The 23,866-nt window shown below is 41.1% G+C and overlaps 1 protein-coding gene across 5 annotated transcripts in view; it reads left to right on the forward strand.

The window, feature by feature from the left end:
• Positions 1–23,866, forward strand: part of PARVB (parvin beta) — a 51,134-nt gene that overhangs the window by 22,248 nt on the left and 5,020 nt on the right. For 4 of the 5 annotated variants that reach the window (XM_058806103.1, XM_058806106.1, XM_058806107.1 and 1 more), the window contains exons 4-12: positions 5,726–5,828; positions 9,066–9,206; positions 9,562–9,677; positions 14,855–14,913; positions 16,516–16,535; positions 17,746–17,807; positions 18,993–19,061; positions 19,960–20,061; positions 21,617–21,689. In XM_058806103.1, the coding sequence (XP_058662086.1) occupies positions 5,726–5,828; positions 9,066–9,206; positions 9,562–9,677; positions 14,855–14,913; positions 16,516–16,535; positions 17,746–17,807; positions 18,993–19,061; positions 19,960–20,061; positions 21,617–21,689 (745 nt within the window). The remainder of the gene's footprint in view (positions 1–5,725; positions 5,829–9,065; positions 9,207–9,561; positions 9,678–14,854; positions 14,914–16,515; positions 16,536–17,745; positions 17,808–18,992; positions 19,062–19,959; positions 20,062–21,616; positions 21,690–23,866) is intronic. The other variant, XM_058806104.1, reaches the window with a different exon arrangement.

The raw sequence follows: 23,866 nt of genomic DNA on the forward strand, positions 1-23,866 counted from the left end.
TTTAAAGTAATTCTAAAAATAATTTTGTTGGAAATGACAATCTGGCTATATCTGTGTGGCTATGAAAACTTTTTTTGGATAGTGTATATTATTTCCTGAGAGGGGGCTGAGCATATTCCCTGCTGAAAACCTGATGCACCCTGGCTGCACGCACCCTGGCTGCTTCCCCAAAGCCAACTGTTCAGCAAATGCCTCAGCAAACTGCTCACCTAGTACATCTTTAAAACAAGCCCAGTGATCTGTTATTACCACTGCAATAATGTGTTTAGCATCACAAAACCACATCAGACTGAGCTCAACAAGGAACTGTGCTCAAATTTCTGTTATTCTAATTCACCGGGAGTACATTGTGGTTTTGAATTAAGCGACTGCACATTCTTTCTATGTTAGTACCTAAATCCATTAATTCTCTGAAAGGTGCAGTGGTCTTGCATCACCCTCTCAGAATGTAATGTGGTTTCTCTTCTAGTGGAGCAGTGATATTATCATGTGAACAAGAGTCATTGCAGTGGAGGAACCAGATGTACTCTGAGATTCAGGAAACTTGATATGGAGACTCTAATTGCTTTTAAATTGTGAATTTTCCTGCTGAGTTTAATACAAGTTTGAGTCTTCCCTGGATGGTGTAGTCCAGTAAGGTTTGGGGGTTTTTTTCAGTTTAAAAACCTGAAAGCCTCCAGGAGGAATGAAAACCAGGGCCAGAACAATGCTTGAGGATAATGTTTGAGTGTATTGCAGAGTGAGGTTCAGGGTCACTATGCCAGTTCACACTTGCACAAGGAGAGAGGTTCCAATGGAATGGGATCAGCTGGTGCAGGGAGCAGCATGGAACTGGAGATTGTTTCCTTGGGATCATCCCCAAAGGAGAGATGTGTTCTGTAGAGTGCCTGTGTAATTTGGGTAATTGCTAATAACTTGCATACCTCTCTGCAGTTAGAGTTTTTTACAGAGATTCAGCGGTGTTGGTGTGAATTCACACTGTGTTGGTGTCAGTCTGTAAGCCAAGGGGAGGTTTAAATTATGCTGGCAAAACTTGCTTTTTACTACAGAGTTTGGATAATGAAAAAAAAAAAAGAGTAATTTATTCTTTGTTTTCTGTTCCTTGGTGGTAATGGCATTTTCCAGGGCTCCAGTGCTGGATGAGAATTGCTGTGCTTTATAAACCCAGCCAGCAGAAAAGTGTCTGCCCTGCAGAGCCTGAAAGGAAAGCTCTCCATGGACTAGTGAGGAGTGGGAACTTGGAATAGATGGAGGTTTTTATAGTTCCAAGTGGTTCCTTCTCTCTCTTTCCCCTCAGACAGGAGTGTGCCAATAACAGCAGCAGATCCTGGTGTCTTTTCAAAGCTGGCAGTGGAACTCAATTTCATTGGGACCAGCCCAGGTCTCTTTCAGCACCAGAGTTAGACATGCCAACAGCTTGCCATTACTGATGCTGAGTCTTTCTGTCCTGCCAGTTGAATGCAGTGGGGTAAATGGATCTCAGTGCAAAGAAGCAGCAGAGATCTCTGCTGCTGACACCGCTTTAGCACCTCTTTGTCTCCACCAAATGTTGGTTTAATTTCTGCTAACTCCATGCCATAGGAATTATATGCATTGTGGATTGGGCATTTGGAAGTGATTTTGATAGAGTCTTTGTAACTCTAGAGGGACAGACTGTACAGCATTGTGGTCATACAGAGACCAGCAGATGAAAAACACAAGAAAAAACCTCATTCCTCTCTCATAGTAAAGCAAATATACAGAGAATCTCCTTGTTGAAGGCTGCTTAGTTGGGGATGTGAAAATACCTGCTTTAAGTCTTCTTGCACATATGAAAACCATTATGCCTGTAAATGTTGTATGCTATCACCATGGACAGTTTACTAAAAATAGTCACAATTTGTAAGTATGAAGTGTTCAGCAAAGTTCCCTCTCTGGCCAGCAGCTTTTTTAAACTCACTTAATTGGCCCAGTGTGTAATGAAAATTTGGTAGATGGTTGAACAGACCTAAAACTGAAAATTCAGATCAGGGAAAGAGATAAGTTGCTGCTATTATTTATATGTGTGTATAAATATTGCATTCACAAAATGCTCTATTTTTAATGTCTGAAATATGTCAGCTTCTTTTACTTCTTGTCCAATATTTGCTCATTTTCTGTATTTCATTAGGAAAAATATGAGAAAGGGCTTTGGCTAATTGAATGCAAAATTTCAGAACATCAGCTTGCAAGAGTTGGGTCCTGTCTGAAAGTGCCTTGACCACAGGTAGCAAACCACAGTTGTAAGGTGGTTTTCCTCCCTGCAAAGCTTTCTGTAAGATTGACTTAGAACTGCAACAACTTCTAGCCTTTAAAAGACTCATCTAAACTTTACACAGGTCCAAACACTGCTGCTCTGGACACTGCCTGAAAAGAGTAAACGTTCTCATTTGTAGTAAAACACTCACTGTCCTGGAAGATACCAACTTTTCCCATCTCTGGTTTTATGGCTTTTTTTAGATTTACTGAGGTAAAGAGAAAACCAAAATGAGGCCACTGTCCTTTGACGTGTGGTTTGTCACTTGTGACCAGATGAAACCGAGCTCCTGAAATGCTCTGTGATCTGCATTTGGCAACAGGAGGCCTTCCCCTTGCTTACAGGATGCCAATGCTTTGTGCTTAGCCACGAGGCCTGAATGTGAATTTTTGCTATTAATTTTCATGCTCAGCCAGTTTCATACCTTTGATCTCTGCTTCCTGATTTCCCCAGAAGCAGAGGGGAAGTGGGTCATTGAAGCCAGGGTTTTCTTTCTGGGCTGTTTTTGGTGGCTGGGCTTCCTGTTTTCCCACTGTGCCAGATGTGTTCATGTATTTTGAGTTGTTGTGCATTTTCTCTACTACTGTACAGTGGTGACTGTGGGGTCCTTATGCCCTTGAACTCTGAATTTTTGCAGCTACAAGTGCATGTGTCTGAGCATTTGGCCCAGTTCAGAAGTGCCTTAGATGAGTGCAAACGTGCAGGAAATGTCAGGCACAGTTGTGAGGACATCAGAATATCATATTAAATTTTTAAAACCATGCTACTAGCCCCAAATATTATAGAAGGCTATAGAAAAGCAGCTTTTCATGAGCCCAAAATGTAATATTGAGCAAGCACAGGAAGGAAGGAATGGGTAGAGTGTGAGACCAGACACATCGAGGTTAAGCATCTTTTCATGCACAGGAGATGCTCTTGTCTGCTTCCCACCACGCATCAGTGTGCCTGTGTCAGGCTGTTAAAATTTTGAGACATTCAGGTTATTGAATATTTCCTGCTTCTGCATTTTTATGAAGGAGAAATCACAAAGAACTGGAGAGAGCTGATGTTCTGTGAGCATAATCAGAAACTATTTATGCACCTTCATCGTTTCAATGGGCAATGTGGTGTTTCCTCTGTAAAAGTTAAAAAGAAAAAATCTGTGCTGAAAGCTTTTCCAGGTTTCTAATTAAGACATAATCAAGGAATCAAGAAAGGCTTGGGATTTTTTTTCATTGCAGTACTTTACAGTCTTCAACAGCTGCTGGAAAAAAACACCTGGATTTTTTTTTCTTTGCAAACTCATTTTTTTTTAGTGGAGCTAAAGTTGTAGTCTGAATAGTAGAGAAGTTAGAATGTTTTTTGGGATATTTTTCTTTGATTTGGGTACTAAACTCTGAAAATAATAAAATAATTGTGACTAGACCTGTTTAATTTGTCTTTTTTGTAGTTTTTACTTAAAGTTTTTCAGTTCTAAATTTTTGTGGAACATTTAATTAGCACATAGTGCATATATTTTCCTTTTTTAAGACCCTGTACTGTGTATCTGCACTCTTGGAAATGGGATATTGGATCTTACATTTTAGTCTTTTATTTACAATTCCTTGGCATTTTCTAGATTCTGACTTCAATACCATTCAGCACAGGACAAGCAAAATAAAATGTTTATTAATGGTTTCAAATAGTTTAGCATTCTGAGTCTTCCTTTAACAAAGCTTTTGAGGACTTCTTGAAATCCAACCTCGGGTCTGGAATGGGATCTGAGTATATTAAATATCTTCTGCTGAACTTCAGATAATTTTTGAAAGCCTGTTCTGTAAATCTCACAGAAGACCTAAACCTTTTATGATTTTGATTTCTTCAGTTGATTTTTTATGAATGTCAGTGTTTCAAGCTTGTATAATTATGGAATTAGGCAGTCACCTTTAAAAAATTCTCTTTCTAGTTGATGTCTTATCTAGGACTGATTTTTCTGTATAACTGGGGAAGTTTTTGAGGTGAAAGATAGCATTGTGCTTCTCATTGGTGATCTTTTGCTGACTTGTCCTGGGGGAGCAATGGGGTGATGATGTTGCTGCTGCAGAGCTCATCCTTGTGTATCCATATGTCCTCACTCACCTCCCCTCTTGTACCTGTGTGAGAGAAGACCTCTTCTGACACAAGATGACGATATTGAATAGTGAATAACTTAACAGAAAACCTTTATTTTCAAAGGCAGATCTTTGGAAGAGTAATTTTTATTGTTGAGGTTTTAATCCTTCTGGACAGTTTAGAGGGCAAAGGTGATTTACCTGGGTGAGATTGATGCTGACCCTTGTTTTCTATGGAATGAGCACTTGCCAAATCTCTCAGCCAAAGCTTCCTTGCCAATTACGCACCGCCCCTATTTTTAGAGCTGACTTTCACTCTGCATTTTCAGCATGCTTTGGAAGCACTAGAGACATGGATTAGAGGCACATGAAGCATTAGTATTTCATGTTTGGGTTGTAAACCTTTTCATGGTCACTAAGCCTAGCCAGATTTGAGTTTCTTAGGTTGAATGAACATCAGCAGCCAGGCTGAATGTCCTTGTGCCCAACACATTCAAATGCTCTTGTTCCCTAGGAGTCCCAGGGTGGCTGTTTTCCACTGCAAGCCTGCATATATTTTGTTTATTTGCTTTTGTTTCACAACCTCTTGTGTAATAAAACCCCAGAACCTTCTTAGCCATCACAACTGCCAAGAAGAGGCAGAAATATGGGGTCCAATCAGAAGTGAATTAAAAGAATCTGCAACTTTTTATGAATGCAAACTAAAGGTTACAGAATCTTTAAATTAAACTTATTGTTTTGGGTGGCTCTAGTCAATGGATTTTTCACATCTGTGATTGGCAATACTCTTATCTTATGGAACCTAGGAAGTAGCAGGAGCTAACATTGTGTCTCTTCCCACAGAACTGTGCTATTTTTGTGAAAATAATTTAAATTTCCGAGTAGTAAATTGGAGGAGAATGATACTACCAGCTTCAAACAGTCAAAGTTTGTTTTCCTGTAACTGTTCAGAAAAAATTGTCTTTGGCACCTGGGAGATCTAGCTCAGTTCCTTTTCTTTTTAAAGATTCTTTATGCTCATTCCAGTTTTACAGGTGACTGAATTATTTTCATAGTTATGGTAGTCAGCATATGGGAACTGTTAAAATGGTAGAATTATTATCAGACCCATTTGATCAAGATTTTAATTCTGGACTTTTGTATTCTGCAATAGCTGAGGATAAAATGCCTTGTCCTGTTGTCAAGACCTGAATTTAAAACAATAAGGGACAATCAGGTGCTTTTATTCTATTTTTTTTAAATTCAGATCTCATCTCTGCAAATTGGAAATACATAAATATGCTTGCAGTTCATCTGTTTTATAGTCCTGATTACTGCCTTGAATGGAAGGAATGTATTTTGTTTGGTTTTAAACATTTGCCTCCTTTTTCTGTGCTTGCAGGTTCTAATTGACTGGATTAATGATGTGCTGGTGGAGGAGAGAATCATTGTCAAACAGCTTGAAGAGGACCTGTACGATGGGCAGGTGCTGCAAAAGCTGCTGGGTGAGTCCCTGTCAGAGAAGGAGAAACCAAAGACTGGGAGGGCCCAGAATTAACCTCTCCCAAAGCTGCAGACTGTGCCGTAACTCAACATCTCAGGGAGATGGTTGATGTCACTGAAAGCTGCCTCAGCTTCTCCATCTGTTCTGCTCAGGCTGTCTGCTGAGAGGGGAAGCAATCCAGGTAATCCCTAGGTATCTGTTTCATGGACTGACTGTAGTCCAGGCAGCTGAAATGTGGGGTAGAAAAGGAGTGAAGAGGTTTGTGTTTGTGGGGCCAAGCAGAAGCCATGTGGTCCAAAATTTTGACAGTGTATTTTGCTTTTGAAAGCTTTTGGGCTGAGAGATGTTTTGAGGTCCTGATTAAAAGTATTACTTTTTGAGGGGAAAAAAGAAAAAGAGAATAAATGACAGCAGACATGTGCTCAAAATGTGCACCTCTGTGTGAATGACACATGAGGGGATACACTCTATTGAGAATTTGGGATTTTGCAGCCCCCTCCCATCTTTGCAATGTGTGTGTTGATGCAGGAAGCACAGTGGAGAAGACTGAGGATAATCCGGTGATTTATGAGAATGCTTTTAGAAAACAAAAAGGCTTGAGGCTTCCAGTACTGTATAATAAATACACACTTTTTCTTTGCCAGACTGCTCTCAGCTCACTTCTGATGTGTTTTCAGGAGTGGGCTGGGCTGTGGGATGTGTGTGTGTCACAGTGGGGCAGGAGGACTTAGTGCTGCTGGTTCCACTGGCTGCTGGATTTTCTGCACAGGCCCCTTAAATGAGAGGTGTTTTGATGTACATCCACAAGCTTTTAAAATTAGTTAATGACAATTACCTTTGTGTGCAGTTGAAACTCCTCAAAAACAATAACTTGAGGAATGAAGCAAGAATACTTTCAACACTTCTGGGTTAGCATGGAGCCAGGAGCCTCCAAATGTTGTATGGATCAGCAATGTACAGGCAATTTTAACTGGGGAGTATTTGCTTGAATCCAGTTGTTCTTCGTCACTCTGTGGAGCTGGGGAAAGGGCTGAGGGAGCTGGGGGGGCTCAGCCTGGAGAAAAGGAGGCTCAGGGGGGCCCTTCTGGCTCTGCACAATGCCCTGACAGGAGGGGACAGCCAGGGAGGGTTGGGTTCTGCTCCCAGGGAACAGGATGAAACAGTCTCAAGCTGTGCCAGGGGAGGTCCAGGTTGGATATTGGGAAAATTTTTCCACTGAAAGAGTGGTTAAGCTTTGGCACAGGCTACCCAGGATGGTGTTGGAGTCACCATCCCTGGAGGTGTTCAGAAATCATGCAGGTCTTGCACTTGGGGATGTGGTTTAGTGGTGGTCTTGGCAGTGCTGGGACTCAGTGATCTGAAGGTTTTTTCCAGCCTTCCAAATGGTTCTATGGTTCTTTGTGTAGATCAGTTAGGAAAGATGGACTTGGACATCTTGCAGCCTGAGATCTTTCACTGCACCAGCTTTTACTCATTTCCTGCATTTTGGGCCCCTGACTGGGGAGCAGATGCATCTCCTCTGACCTGGAGCTACCACAGCTCAGCCCCAGTCTTGTGCTGTTCTTCAGCAGTGTCTTTGTTCCTTCCCTCACCTTCCTGGAAAAACTAACAAGGTGTGGTCATTAAACTTCAAGTAGTAGTTAACCATTCCTTTTGAGTGAGAGGTGTTTTGTCTTGATAGCCAGGCCCCCAAAAAAGGATGAAAGACAACAGCTTGTCACTGGGCTTATGCTGAAGGGATTGGAAGTAAGATATTAGTAAATGACTGATGGAGGTGGCGCTCCTTGTTTAGTGAATTTTATCCAGGTGCAAGCAGTGCCACTCAGAGAAGCTGGAATGGCCTAGTACACATGATATTGGCGTGAAAGGAAATAAATTTGATTGCTGACTGATAGGTAACCTGGGCTGAGAATAGGTAGAAGCCCTAACATGTGACCGAAAAATTATTTTGTTTTCATAATCTTGATAAAAAAATATTGATTAAAAAAATCTGTACTTTAGATTGCTAGAAACATTCAAAACGTTCAAAGTATTTGTTAGTTGATAACCTCCAAGTCTTTTCTCTTTGGGTTACTCGAGTGCTTTTTGTATTGCTGCCACTTTAAAAACAAAAGAAAAAAGATATCTTCAGCTAGATAAAACATCCAGAAGAAGCATGCTTTTGAGAGCAGAAATATCTCCATTATTGGAAAAAGAGGAATTTTGATGACTCTGAAACATTTCTGAAAGAGTCATCAGAGTCTTTAGAATCTCATTTTGTGAAAACAGTTTTGGTGCAGTATGTTTCTTTGTTTTAGAGAGTGGAATAGTATATAATTAGAATATGGCCAACCAGTCCTGACATCGTGGACAGATCAGCGCAGTGAGTTTGGCCACATTTTTTTATGGGTGTGGAACAAGAACAGGGATGAGCTGTTCCCATTGCTCTGATGGCTGGAGGACTCAAACCCACCTTCCTCAGCTGCTTGGTTTTTCTTTTTTTTAGAATGTTGGCTTCTGTCTCTTTTGCAAGGGCCACAACACAGAGAAAGAGAAGAACAAGTTGTCTGTGACTTTGGCCACAAATAGTTATATTACATCAGCAGAACTGAAATTTTAGTAATGGAATTTTACATATTTTCCTGTTTTATTTCATTTTGGAAGTAATCAACTATGATGTGACAATGTCAACAACATGACAAGATTGTACCAATTTACGTTTTAAATTAGTTCCACTGAGCTAATCCTGGTATGAGTCTTGAGGGTTTGAGGTTGCAAAATGTGCTTTAGCTTAAATTCATACCTTCAGCTGACTTGAAATTAAGCTTGTCAAGCTAAAGTAAATGTTCATACAAAATATTTCCCACTTATTGTCCTAAACTAGCTTTAAAAAAGTCCTTTGTACCTGTGCAGATTCCTTGTGCAGTGAAGGCTGTGTTGTGCCAAATGCTTTTCTGCAGCGAAAGAAAGTGGGAGGTATAATTAATATTGCTGTTACCTTGATGCCTAGCTGAAAGTTGTTACAGATTTTGATATCTGATTGATGAGCATGTTCAGCCAGACTTCACCAGTTTTGTCACATTTTTATTGGAACTGACATATTTTGGTAAAAGTTTTACTTTCAGCTATTTTTCCATCCAAGGAAAATAATTATCTTAGAAAAGCTCTAGTAGACTCCAGTGGTCTGTGCTTATCTCCACACAGTTTAATCTGGTTTTGTCTGCCCTTTTTATTTATTTTGTTTGTTTTTCAAATGCAGAAAAACTGGCTGACCGTAAACTGAATGTGGCAGAGGTGACACAATCTGAAATTGGTCAGAAGCAGAAGCTGCAGACGGTCTTGGAAGCTGTCCATGATTTACTCCGACCCCATGGCTGGACAATCAAGTGGAATGTTGACTGTAAGAACTTTTACTATATTTTCTGTCTCAGTAAGTGTGTTATCACTTGGGAAGTCTGCTAAGATCATCCTTCCCCAGTATCCTCCAGTGCAGTGGAAAGCAAGTGGTTGGGTTTGCCTGTCTGTGATCAGAGGGGGTTGGGACTTGTAAGTTATGCTTAAAGGAAGGGCTGAATGTAGGCTTTGCTACCTGTGAAGTTACATTGTAGGCCTTACTAATTTTGGAAAAAGAGGAAGAAGGATAAAAAGACTGTGTTGACCAAAAGCATTTTTCACTGCCTTTTCCCCCAGAGCTGTTTGTTTAAAATAACACCTCAGTGTCCTTTGACTGTCTTCCTTTCCCTTGTTCCCTGCAGCCATCCATGGCAAGAATTTGATTTCCATCCTGCACCTTCTGGTGGCTTTGGCCATGCATTTCCGAGCTCCCATCCGGCTGCCTGAGCACGTGTCTGTGCAGGTGGTGGTTGTACGGGTGAGTACCAGCTCCTGGCAGGAGCAGAGGGCATTCTGCACGGCTGGGCTGCCCCCACCCACTGCCTCCCATCTTTTTGTCACTCAAAAAATGTGTGTCCCACTTGTTTGGTGAGTCCCATGCTTGGGAATGCATTTTTGGGTTGCACATGCTTAAATGAGACCCCAAAGGCAGCACATCTTTAGTAGGTTTGGGGCCACCCTTTGCTATTGTAATAGCAAGCTCAAACATGCAGTGGGATTTTGTATAAGGGAGCATTGGGCTTGTAATTTCTGTCACTCTGGTACAGTTTTTTTTGCCATGCATTTTTTGCAGAGAAGCCATTGAAACCTAAACAACACAGCAAGGAGTCTCAGCTCATAAAATCTCCCCAGTCTGGAATGCCTGTTAGCAGTGTGGTTTTTCCCCTATGACTTCATGTGCAGACTTAGACACGTTGTTTTCCTTGGCAAGCCTGATAGACTTTCATAATTTCTTTCACAGTTCTATGTTTTTGTTAGCTTTCCTTAGATATGGGAGAGAGATCTGATCTAAGGAACCCTGACTGCTTCCCCCCTGCCCTAGATACTGCTCTGGTTATTCTTTTCTCTGCTTTGTGTTGACCTTTCCTTCTACAAAGGCTCTACTTTCAAGCACCTGTACCTCTTTTTTTTCCTTGCCTTCTATCCCAGGGAAAGTTTCCCATGGGAACCCAGTTTTTCTCCCAGCTGCTGAACCTCAGGCAGATGTGTTCCAGCTGGCACTCTGCTCTGTAAGTGCCTGTTTGCTGTGGCACTCACTCTGCAATTTACTGTTCCAGCTGTGGGTTTCCTTTCAAGAATGAAGAGGATAAAGTGATCCCATGCCCTGTTTTGCAAACCTGGATCCCCTTACAAGATGCAGGGTGGTTGATTAGATGAGCTTCATTTTGCCTTATATTCAATAATGGTGTTTCCAGGTTGCCTGCCTGGATGCACTAGATGTGCAGGGTGTGAGGTAAATGAGAAATTGATGGATGTTCCCTGGTTCATAATAAATGTGTGTATTATCTATAGGAGGTGGTTTTGAATTTAAGAACAGTGAGTTAGTTATAAAGTAACATGAATGTAAATAGGAGACGGATTTATTTTTAGATTTCTTTTGTCTGTCTTGGAAAGATAAGGAGGAATATATAAATATAAGCTGGTCAGCAGCTCTCTCACACCCTGATGTGAAAAACCTCATTCTGCCCAGTACAGTCAAGTGTCTTCTATAACTGCTAAGGCAGAAAAAAATATGAGGTAGAGAGATAAAGCCTCCCTTTCCTTGTCCTTAGTTCAAGCTACAGAACCATCCACCTCTACAGCAGAAAGAAGGCTGTGGAGAAGGTTTTCACTTCTTTTCCTGTTGGAGGGATATAGAGGAGACTCCATCTGGCTCACCAGAGTCCCTGGATCTTGAGACTAGATGACAGGGTGACATAAAGGCTGACAAGAAGCTAGGCAGGAGAGAGAGCAACACCTGTGTCCCCAAGGAGTCAGGTATAGTGGGGGTTAAGTCAAATCCTAGAGGCTCTTGCTCTTGGATCTAGAGCCTGGAGTCCTGGCAATGGGCATGGACACAGCTGGCCCTGTGCAAGAGGAGGCTTCTCTCAGCCCCTAACCCAGTGCTAGGAAAATCTTGCAACTCTTCATCTTTGTTTATTTAAATGGAAAGCAAAGGGTGGTATGAAACAGAGCGTGTTCATTCTGGAAAAAAAACCTTCTGCCTTCTAGTTTGGTAAACTGAATTTTTGTAGTTCAGCATCCATAATCTAGTCTAAAAATACATGCTGGTTCAGTAACACAGATCTCTTTAAATGAACTTTGTTTGGTCTCTGTTATTCTAATGACAAACAGAATGGTGATGAGGTGAATATTGTTCCTAATCCGAACAAGAAAACTACTATTAAGAAAATTATTGCCACTATTACCAATTTGTTTTGAAGTGATCTCTTGTTACATATCCCAACAATGAACAGGGTTCTGTCAAACTAGATCACAGTTAACATAAGGTGTTAACTGAGAGGTTTTCATTTAAATGCCTCTTTTTGCTTGGATATACATTTGAGGGGGTAAATAAACAGTTTAAGTGACTTCTGTGCAAATCTTTCAGAACTGACCCTGCAGCAAGACAGCCATGCAAGGTGCTGTGGGAGTATGGTGCAGGAACACACCCACACTGAAATTTTCAAAACTAGCTAAGTCTCATTTTCATGGGTGACTTTGATTATTTTTATCCACTTGTTGAGCTGTCCTCACACTGTGCAGATTCCTGAGGTGCTTCTTCCCCAAAAGGACTGTGCTTACACCATGAAAATAAAGTGGTTTAGCAAGTGACTGCTCAGCCAAGATGTGTGCATTTCCAGAGCCCATCCCAGAGCAATGCAGAGCACCTTATGAGCTTGTGTAAGTGCTATGGGCTCTTTTTTCCTCTTACTTTCAGTGTCCTAATGCACAAAGTGAGATAATATTATGACAGCACATGGGAGGTGTTTATCCAGATCTCCACAGTTCCATGGTAATTCTGCCCTTCCATTAAATCCTTCTCTTCCTTTACCATCTTGCAGTGGCAGACTGAGACTTTCTTAAGGTGCTGCATATGTTTTTTTAATTAAAAATAATTGATTTAGAGTCTGAGAAATATCTGTAGCTCAGTCTGGGTCTGTCAAACAATGCACTATCCTTTTTTGTTCTGCACTGTTAGTTTGCTCAGAAACCCACAAGCATTTTGGAGATGACTTTCTGTTTTACCTTCCTTGGCAGGAAGAACCTTTAGCTAGTTATCCATTTTTCCATATTTTGTTGAACAACTACAAGACCAACCCAGCAGAAAACCACTTATCTTTTTATTATTTCATAATGGCCTCTGTGAGGGGCTATTTCATAATAGCCCCTCTCAAGAGCAGAGTTCCTGAAATAGTTACTTGGAAGTAACTTGAAAACCTTTTTGAAATCAACCTCCAGAACTAGTTTTCTTGCTGGTTTCTTTGTGTGAAGTAGGAAACTGGGGGATCATGGCAATGTATACCCAAGTTATTCAAGAAGGGTCCTGGCAGAGCAAGGGTGGGTCTTCTAGTTAAATTCTGTGAGCGGCTACTCTAAGTGCTGAGTTGAGAGTCTAGGGTGATACATGCTTTAATGCTGGTGTCACTCAACACATGCCTGTCATTCCAGCCCTCCTCAGTGAGGGCAGGGAGGAGAGAAACTGTTGGTTTTGGTGGTGCTTCCAGTGAGGACTGATATTTTCTAGCTGACTCGACTGCCTGTTTTTCTAAATGTAAGCTTGCATGATGAAGAAATACCCCAATTCAGGAAAACAAAAAAAAGTTCTCAGAATTAAGTGGAAAAAATGTGCTAAAGGCTCACTGTATTGGTTATTTTTGCAAGGCTCAGGAATTGTCATCCTTTATGCTTAACTCACGTCAGCCTCATTCTTAAAATTGCAGCATGTCCCAGCTTGGTGCTGCTGGGAGATCTGGGGTATTTTTGCAGTAATTCCCTTTTAGTGTGAGTTGCAGACTGAAAGGTCAGAGCCAAGCCAGGATGAAAAATAAATGTGTCTGGTGCCAGTGGTGGAAGGAATCAACATTTTATCAAGGAATGACATTTGCTTTTGGATTGCAAGGTCAGGAGACCTAGGCTTGCTGTGAGAGAAGCATGCTGGGCTGCCTGGGAGGGGGACAGTGCTTCCTTTTCTACCAGCTGGGCAGCCAGTGCTGGAAACTATTTCTCTTTCTTATCAGGCACTTGGAGGCATTACTCACGAGTCATCACTTACTGAGGTTTTGTTCACAGGTTACACCATCTTCTCCCTGGGGTTCAGGGTGCCTGGAAGGTCCTGAGCCCTGTGTTAATAAAGCAGAGATGTGGTGGGATGGAATAAAGGCAGCATTGTTTTGTATGCAGGAAAACACTGCCCTGTCAGATGCCTCCTCATTTTTCCATCCATGCTGTCATGCTGGCTTTTCCCCCAAAGCTGCTGGCGTTGTTCCCATGGCTCCCTCGGGAGAGCAGGATGAGATAGGAGTGTGATAGGGAAGTGAGGCTGTGCAGACGTGGCCAGCTGGCAGCACAAAGCCCTGGCAGGCATGGAGCTGTTACAGCTCCCTCCCTTCCAGCAGCTCTGTCTGCCTTCATTACTTCAGTAGGGAGTGGAGGGGCAGGAGCTCTTCTTACAGGTTTTTAGATTTCAATTCTCATTTCTCAAACTGCTTCTGGGGAAGGATGTGTTTCTCCTCAAAGCTGTTCTCCCTAATAAGTTCTTGCTTGAGGTTTGACTGAGATGGTAAAGATGTGCAGAGCTTGTGCTTGGGGGGGTTGTTTCCCTTAGCCCTCCCCTAAGTCATTCTGACAGAGCTGGTTCCGAGATGGCTGCTGAGATTTGAGCTCTTTCTGTCAGCTTTTTGAGCACGCAGAAGGGAGGAAAGAAATTCCTCTATTCAGGCATAGTTTTGAAAGGAACCCGTGGAGATGCTAAGCGAGTTTTTTCACTCAGGTGAAAGCACTTTCACCCTCTGAGGTATTTTGAAACTGTCTCAACACATGCTATTTCTCTTGGGTAGAGACTCCTTATTCATGCAGAAAATTATGCGAAGGAGAGACAACCTGGTATCAGGGAAGTGCTGAAATCATTAGCTGAGCTTTTTATGCTCCCTGTGTTTCCTTGCAGGATGTGTGTGTCTGTGTCAGGTGTGTGGCAGTGGCCCCAAGTGCCATGCCTGTTCTAGGAGAGCTGTGCAGCACTCTGGAGCCCTGGCCTGGGCACAGCCATCCGTGTCATTTCAGTCCCAGAAGAGTCAGGCTGCCAGATGTGCTGAGCTGCTGTCAGGCACTGTGACACAACCAGCTGCCCTGCAGGGATCTAAAGTGGGGCTGACAAACTCCAAACTGTATTCCAGGCATGATGTTCACTGTGGTCTGAGGAGGAGGAGGAGGATTGCCAGTGAGGTGGTTAGCTGCAAATAGAGGTGCAAACACATTTCACACATTTCTCAAACATCCCTGTGGCTGTCAGCCTGATCAATGCCACTGTTCTGGGCATGAATTCTCCTGTGTCAGCTGTTTCACCTCTGCCTTTGTGAAACTTAGTGAATTCGTCCAGTTCTGTCCTCTGGTGCTCTGAAAGATGCTGAATGAGCCTCTGATGAGCTTCTTTGCTAATTCCATCTTCCTTTCCAGAAACGTGAAGGCCTCCTTCAGACCACTCATGTTTCAGAGGAGCTGACGACCACGACAGAGTAAGCACAAAATGCTTCTGTGCAGGATGTGAGACCATTTCTAAGCATGAGGGAGAAGTTTAATCATCCCCCATTCTTGCTAAATTAATGAAATCCTTTCATGTGGTGTTTTTTTAACTACATGAAGATGACTTGGTCTCTGAAAATATGCTACAATGGAGAAGTGTCCTCTGGAAATTCTTGTCTCCTAGAAGCTTTTAACTGAAAGTGACTTATGTGAGCCTTTTTCCCCCCCTGCCTACTGGATGTAGCTATATATATGCTTTCTGCTTAGTGTTATTTTCTCTATGAAATGAAGGGCTAATGTAGATATTTTGGGGGAGAATTAGTTTGAAAAAAGGCAATTCTTTGACATAGCTCTCTAAACTGAAGTGATGCAGTTAGAACTGTAAGGAGAGAAGAGCTCAGCAAAAATAAATAAATAACCCTCTTCCCTCTCCAGTTTTTGTACCAGCTTACTTTGCTGTATGTTTTTACAGTCCTTTTTGTAAAGAGAAGGCTAGACATACATTTTGGCTTCAACTGAAAGCTGAGGTTTTCCTTCACATGGCCTGAAGGCAGCTTTTCTAGGAGGGGCTTACACAAGCCCTCCCTCAGTGTATCTGTGTATTGGCTCCCTGTAGAGTTGGCTCAGCTTCCCATGGCTTTGAAGATAAAATGAAGCACCATGTGGTGCTTAGTGGGGAAGGTCTTTCAGATGGAAACACACAGAAATGAGATCATAACATCTCTGTGTGGACATTAAAGATCTCATAGTGGTTTTTGTAGGATCAGAGCTCTGGCTCAGGTTTGTGGGCCAAAATTCCTCCTCTCTCTCTTATGCCCTTGAACAACACAGTGAGCTTGTTGTGCTCTTCTCCGGATGTGTTTTGCAAGATGTGATCTGCAGGCTGGGGCTTGGACATTTTTTAGCAAGAAAGATGTTTGCAGATTTGCCTGTGTGTTTTTTATACATATATTTTATGGAGCTAATTAATATTATGCAGTATTAGGAGGTTACTGCTTAATGTGTTGCATATCCAGACACAAGTACACCTATGGAAAATGCAGTGATCAGCAGAATCCAACATTCACTGAATACTTTCCAATTCCTCTCTGCAAATCAGGGCCTGATTCTCAGCTGATAAACATCTACATGTCTGGTGATGTCACTGGCTATGTATGTATTTCATACATGGCAGTTTTATTTACATAATGTTCACATAGATTGTGTTTTCTTCAGAGAAAACAGGTTAAAGTGAGATAGATGGCTTTGCTTCTTGTAAGCTGTGTGGTTTAGATTATATTTGTGGAAATACACATACAAGCACTTTTAGTCATTCACCCTTCATCATAAAAAGTATGGATAAGAAGTCATAATTGTGTGCAAAATGTAATTAAGTATTTCCATTAATTTCAAATGGATTTCCCTGACTTCCCTGGTGCTCTGCTGGGGGCATTCCTGCAGCACATTGGGTCTGCTCTGTGATGTGCTCAGACCCCTGAGTCTGCACAAGTTGTTGGCCCTCTGCATATTAAAGGACAACTCCTTTTAGGGCCATTCTCTTCCCAGACTGATTATTCATGAACTAACTTCATGTTTTTGAATTCTCTGACTTGCAGGATGATGATGGGAAGATTTGGTAAGTAACAACTCTGAATTTTTTTTTTGTTTGATTTTTGTCAGGCACAGAAATCTGGTAATTTTTTTCTTTCAGCAGACCAAGACAATGGGTTGAGCAATTCCATGAGGTTGGAATGTGTTGTGGGGGCAGGTTTTGTTACTCCATGCAGATACGGAGCATAATGGGTAGGACCAGATCTAATTCCTTTGCATGGAGGATCTTATCTCCTTTGTAGTTTCTAGATTTTGAAGTTTAGGCCTTACCAACTGTATGTCTGGTCTTCTAAACAAAACCCATTTCTTTTGCTGTTGCTGCCAAGAGACTTCCTTTTTTGAATTTCTTTTTTTTTTAGAAGCATTAAGTAATTTCTCATGTTAAGAAGTATGCTCCTGTAAGGGATGAAAAGAAGTAATTTATTTTCTTTATTTGCCTATTATGTCAAAACTATCATTTCTTTTCTTGCAGCATATCTACATTAAATATTAAAAAGGCACTGGAAAATAAGTAATGTCAGGGAGCTATAGGGGCTAAATGATGTAACTTCAGATACCAAAAGAATTTAGATAATGAATGTTTGTTTATTTGACAGTAGAAAACTATTAAAATGTGTTCTGTAAATAAAAAGTATTTGATCATGGAAAAACTGTTAAAAACTATGTTGAAAACAGATTTGATTAGATATTGATAGACAGTGCTTTGAAGGTAGAAACATAATTTGAATCTTTATGCTGTCTGTAGGCTTTGCTCTTCTTACACTGCTGAAACAGAATTCCCTTGAGTTCAGTTCTAGGCTTTACTGATGTCAGGGATACTACCAGTAATTTTAAATTAACCTAATTAATGTCTGAATTTGACACTGAATGTGGATGCAACCATAGCTGTTTAAGTTAGGATTGGGATATAGTCAGAATTTGTGTTTCATTTTAATTTTTCTTTCACCCACATATTTTGTGTACCAATTTTGAAAGGCAGAAAAGTGAAATCAGTGAATATGTTTTAGTTAGTGAATTCAGTTAGAAATCAGTGAATTTATTTTCAGTTACTTCTGAAATTCCCAGGGCAGTTTGCTCTTGCATATATCCAGACACCAAAATAGGGTGCTTTTAGCTTGGGTCTCTGTTTCGTGACTTTCTGAGGAGAAAAACCTTTAGGTTTTGGACAGGAAACCTGCTTTCCACACTTGTGCTATTGGAGGTGTTCTGATTTTAATTTTTTTCCCCCAAACCAGAGCGTGATGCCTTTGACACTCTTTTTGATCATGCACCAGACAAGCTCAGCGTAGTCAAAAAGGTAAAAAGTAAAATCCTAGCTTTATTTTCCACAATTTATTTATTGCAATGTTTTTGTGCTTTTGGAAAGATATTCAGAAGCATCCAGCAAATAACAGAAGAAGAATTTGAAGTAATGAAAGGGGTGTTTATCCCCAAGGATCACTGTGTCAAAGCCAGGTGATGTTTTCCAAATGTAAAAATGTGATTCACCCATAAAGAAGTTTGCTGAATATAAAGCTTTTACAAAAGAGCTGCTTTTGCCCAGGTGCTAAGCACTTATTCCTATGGTCCCTTGGTTTGTCCTTTAAGGCTGAGCATCATTGCACAGCATGTCCATCCATATTTTTGGCATGGCTTTGTGTTAGAGCAGAGGGGTAATGTAGCTGTTTATCTCTCTCTGCCAGCTCTTGCTGCTTTGGGGGAATATATAAGAGACTCCATGTAGTTCCATCAGATAGTTGCAGCCTGGCTGTTAAGCTGCTTATTAGGAGAGCAGTATGTGAAGATCAGTGTTGTAAAATGTCCCTTCCCCTTGTGTGAAATAAAGGATGTGTGCTTTTAAAATAATGCTTTGAAGTCTCAGGAAGATTTTTATCTTTCCAGCCTGAAATGTCTTTTAGAAAAGTCCTTTTAAGTGGATAAAGAACTAACTTAACTCTTTACACACAATAAAAGTGGTAACACTGTGCTATGTGTCCCTTCTGTAAGTGGTGTAAGTGGGCTGACAGATCTCTGTGCTTCAATCCATTGGCACAGGTCTGGTTTGTAATGGCAGGATTTGCATCAGGAATAGGAATCCCAGACCTGGGCTACATCCTGGCTGTAATCCTGCACACATCCCTCCAGGAACAGAGTTGTGTGCACACCACTGTGCTGTTGGCACCTTCAAGAACCTTAATAAATTACTGGGGACAGTAAATGCACCTAGTGCGCACTTCATCTTCAGGCTCTGATGTCATCATAGCACTTTCCCAGGCCACTAAAGTTTGCCTGATGTGCTGGGAAAGCTGCATGTAACAGCACCATCTGCTGAGTTCTGGCATCTGGTGCAAACAAATAAGTCCTGCATACTTATATGTGCAAAAGCAGGCAGTAAACATGCCTATTGCGTTTTTAAAAATGTCTTCAAAGATTATGTTAGCTTTTTCACCTCAGCACTGAGTGTAGTGTCTGACATCACTGTTTCTGCTGGTTTTTTTAATAGTCTCTGATCACCTTTGTGAACAAACACTTGAATAAACTCAATTTGGAAGTAACAGAGTTGGAAACCCAGGTAGGAAGCTTTGTCTTCTTGGATGTAGTCTGTGTAAATTGCAGATTTTCAAATATGGCTTGGCTAAGCAGAAGCAGATCTTCTTTCCAGAGTTTACTGAGCCATGAGAGATGGTTATCTTACTGTCCCAGCAAAATGATAAGCACAGTATCCAGAGAATTATACCAGGAGTATGGGTAATTCATTTGAGCCTGGCTTGGTGTAATACCAGTCATTCATTCACTGCTATTTTACAGCTTTGCTGAAATAAATGGGCAACTGGATTTGATCTGTCACAAGAAATTGTTGCCTCAGCCATACCCAAGAATTTGATTTTTAGAGGATGTCACATGTGCCATATCATGATCACAAGTGGGAAGTCTTAGAACTGCATAACATTATCCCCCTTAGCCACTCAGTAGCCATCTGGTCTGGTAGGAACACTGAATAGGGTGGCTGAAAATATGTAGGATTTTATTCAGTATTTTCTGAAACCATAAACAATCTATTTTGACTTTGGGGAAAAAATTCTTTTATTAAATTCAACTTCTTACCTGTGACAGGGGAGACTTATTTTCAAGATTTGATTAAGGGCAAAGATTTGAATGTCTAACACACACAATTTAAGAGGGATTGTGGTTGAAATTACCTGATACTGTAGCAGTAGGACTGGGAGTATATAATGTGCCCCAGGAAGTTTGGGGTTTTTTTAACTACTGCTGTGAAGTTGGCAGGATTCCTCAAGCAAATTAAATGAACATGAGGAAAGCAAGAAAAGACTCCTGAACCATCTCACACTTCTGTGCTAGCAAAAAAAAAATAAATCATCTAAATACATAATTTGGGCCAAGCATTCTTTCTTCTTGTTTATGAATGGTGATTTACAAAACAGATGCTTTCTCCTCATATTTCTCTTTAGTTTGCAGATGGTGTTTACTTGGTTTTGCTCATGGGTCTCCTTGAGGACTATTTTGTTCCTCTTCACAACTTCTACTTAACACCTGAAAGTTTTGATCAAAAGGTGGGTAGAAACTCCAGGTTATGCTCTTTCTGCATTATTATCACATGGTTATTTCCAATTGTTTTATCTTTTCTCCTTGTGCCAGGTGAAACTGAAGCTGGTATATTTTCTTCTGAAGATCTAGCAAATAGGCTGTGGCACTTGATGGTTAAAACCTCTAAAAATTATGAAATGAATGGGTAAATTCCTCATAGTTAAGGAAGAAAGATACTCTGTTCCTGGCATCAGACAACAAATAAAGCTTACTAAAGTCCAGGGTGAATGAATACAGTAATGAGTGCTCTGTACTGTATAGTATTTTGCATAACCAAAGTAATTTTTTAGATTGTAGTACTGCCTGAAATGTGCTTCTGGTGCTCACAATGAGAAAAGTATTTAGGCTGTGTTTTCATGTCACAACCAAAAGTTTGCCTCTGTCTGCACTTGGTCCCAGACCTGCACGTGCATTGTGTATATTTGGTGATGGTGTATCAGAATACCCTGAGCCTGGTCCTGCTGCAGTCCTGCAGGTGCCCCCTGCTTTTCATTGTGCCAGGTTCTGCAGGGCAGAGGACAGGTTTTGTGTTGGCTGAGCTGCAGCAGGAGGGGGCTAGGTCAAAAAGGGAAACATTGGCTAAAGTTTAAAGATGGAATGCTTTGTGAGTGTTTTTAAAATGGGGTTTTCATATTGGCTCCTGCACACATTGTTGCTGTCAGCCCCTCAGCAAAGGTGCATCTCTGGGAAGGATAGTTCTCTACTACATCTCACACATCTCTTAGTGCTTTTTCTTGCTTCTTTATCCCATTGTCTTCAATTTTTGCTCTTGTTGAAATGCAGGATGCTGAGTTGCAGCCAGCATCTGTTTGGTTACAATTTTATTACTAATGGTTGGAATTCATAAAGATTATCCAGTATTACAGAAGTGTGGTTTTGTTTGGAGACTTAGCCTTGAGGAATGGGGATTTGTAAATTGAAGAAGGAGAGGTAGACTCTGTGTTTTGGGGGGGAAAAAATACCATGTTGGAAGTGATTGGCTTTGTCACAATGAATAAGGAGGAACTGCAGCAGGTAAAAGAGATTATTAATAAGTCCTGAGTAGTAAACTATGTCTCTCCAGAACTGTCATGTGCAGTGACAAAACTGCATAGAATTCATAATGTTAATTACCTTGCCTAAATTTCAGTAAGTGTGGACAAGAAATCTGCTATGCAGATCTCTTTAAATTGTAATTTTTGTTCCTCAAAGGAGAGATTAAATGAAGACACCTGCCTTCTTTCACTTTCCCTTTTGGTCCATTTTCTTTTCTCAGAATTTGTGCTCCTGTGTGATCTCCAGGGGCTTGTTCAGAAGCTCTTTATGTACAGTTGTGCTTAGCTTATTTTGCAGATTCTCTGCCACTCAGGAGCTGCTGTCACCAAGCACTTTATGGTTCTGCTATGCTTAATCATGTAAATGTTTAATATTGATTTAAATAGAATTATCAAGTACAGAGAGAATAAAGCTTCTAAAAAAATTTGATTAAAGGCTTTTGATGCCTATATAACTCTGAGATTCTAAACCTTTTATATCTTTCAGGTGCACAATGTTTCTTTTGCTTTTGAGCTGATGCAAGATGGAGGCCTGAAGAAGCCAAAAGCTCGACCTGAAGGTATGGATGTGCCACGTGGCTTTAAACTGTGTATAAAGTCATCAGGGCACGTGTATTTCAAGTGCAATTCCATTCAAAGTAGTAATAGTACCACAAAGTGGAGCTATGAATGGGCCCCTTGAGGGTTTTCCAAAGTATTCACTGTCTGTGCCTGGGGTATATCCTGCCCATGCTTCTTGTCTGGAGCAGATTCACTGAGGTGTCCAAGTGGAGCTTTAGTGAGTCATTCAAGAGCTGTTCTGTGCTACATGATAAATTCAGCTGGTGTTTTCAATAACAATCCAAGCAGAAAGCTTTTCATGGTCTAATTCTCGTAATTCTTGCAACTGGTGCTAGTCTGGACTCCTGTGATTGGATTTCAGTGGCATATAACTGGAAGGCTTTAAGGGTTTTTTTAGGAGAACCAGTACAAAAAATCTTCATTTATGTGGATGTAGGGGTTGGAACTAAAAAGTGTAAAACCCAGGTTTTCCCGTTAAGTCTCTGAACTTCAAAATTATTTAATAACTTTAATAATTGATGAGGTCTGCATTGTTCCTTGCACTAGGGATAAAAAGAGGAATTAAAACTTTATGACTGCTAAATGAGCAATTTTTATTCCTGATGTTACAGACTTTGTGTTACAAGCTTCTGCATAACAGAGGAGAACGAGGACCCTGCAAGAAACATTTGTTCTGACATAAAATGGGAAAAATTGTGATAGTAAATAAATTAACAAAGAGTGGAGATGGTTGTAGAAGGGAGAAAAGGCAAAAGACAGTATTAAATGGCTTATACATGCTCTCAGTACATTGTTGTAAACTGGGGAATGAAAAGTGCTCCTGAAGAATGCTGAAAAGAATGATGAAAACCAGAAGAGGTTACATTTTCATGAGGCTTTCTTACATTATCATGAATGGTAAAACACTATACCAGATCTTGCTTGTGGAGATTCAGTAAGGAGCAAAATATGCTTTTAAGTGTTTTACTGGTTGAAAATGTAATTAATATAAGCTGGAGAGCCAAATTAGCTCGTACAACATTCCTTTTTTGCTTTTTGCTGCTGCAAGATGTACCATCTCTTGTGTGTTTTCCTTCCTCTTCTCTGTGTGTGGCCATTCCTGGCAGCAGTTCCCAGCTGTTGGAGTGAGTGTGCTTGTGTGGTATCTGTGAAACTGACTGTGGCTCCTGAAAAACTGCTCCCCTGGAGAGGGCAGTCACATCTTGGGAATGGCTTGTTACCGTAGTGTCATTTGTAGGATCTCATCATGTATTGCAATATGTCTTTCACAGAACAGTAATTAATTTTGACAGAGAATCTTAGGTTCTGCCAAAGAATTCTGTGTATAGTTATGCTCTGTTAATGCCACACTCTGATCCATTGTTGGTCATCAATAGGCTGGGAAGCCTGTCAGGTGAATCCATGCTCTTTAGCATGAATTGGGTAGTAAATGCCTCTTGGATTAGAATCATAGAATTGGAAAAGACCTCTAAGACCATTGAATTCAAGCATTAACCCAGAGCCACCATGTTCACCACTAAGCCACATACCCAAGTGGCACATCTACACAGCTTCTAAATTCCTGCAGGGATGGGGGCTGCACCACTTCCCTGGGCAGCCTGTTTTGATGCTTGGCAACCCTTTTGCTGAAGGAATTTTCTCAATACTCAGTTGGGGAAACCTTCCCTGATACAACTTGAGGCCATTTCCTCTCATCCTGTCCCTTGTTCCCTGGGAGCAGGGCCTGATGCCCCCCAGATGTCCTCTCCTGTCAGGGAGTTGTGCAGAGCCAGAAGGGCCCCCCTGAGCCTCCTTTTCTCCAGGCTGAGCCCCCCCAGCTCCCTCAGCCCCTCCTGGTGCTCCAGCCCCTTCCCCAGCTCCGTTCCCTTCTCTGGACACGCTCCAGCCTCTCAATGTCATTTCTGATGTGAGATTCCCAAAACTGCCCCCAGGATTTGAGGTAGTGGGCTGTGGCAATGTTCACAGGGGTCCCAGGATGAGGGAAGAGATGAGAATCTTGACTCCATGTTTCAGAAGGCTGATTTATTATTTTATGATTTATATTAAAAGAAAATTATATACTGAAACTATACTAAAAGACAAGAGAAAGGAGACATCAGAAGGCTTGACAGGAATAGAAAGGAATGATAATAAAATGTTGTGACTGCTCACAGCCTCAACACAAGTGGCTGTCATT

Source organism: Ammospiza caudacuta, chromosome 5 (genome assembly GCF_027887145.1).
Source record: "Ammospiza caudacuta isolate bAmmCau1 chromosome 5, bAmmCau1.pri, whole genome shotgun sequence".
Taxonomy (NCBI): Eukaryota; Metazoa; Chordata; class Aves; order Passeriformes; family Passerellidae; genus Ammospiza; species Ammospiza caudacuta.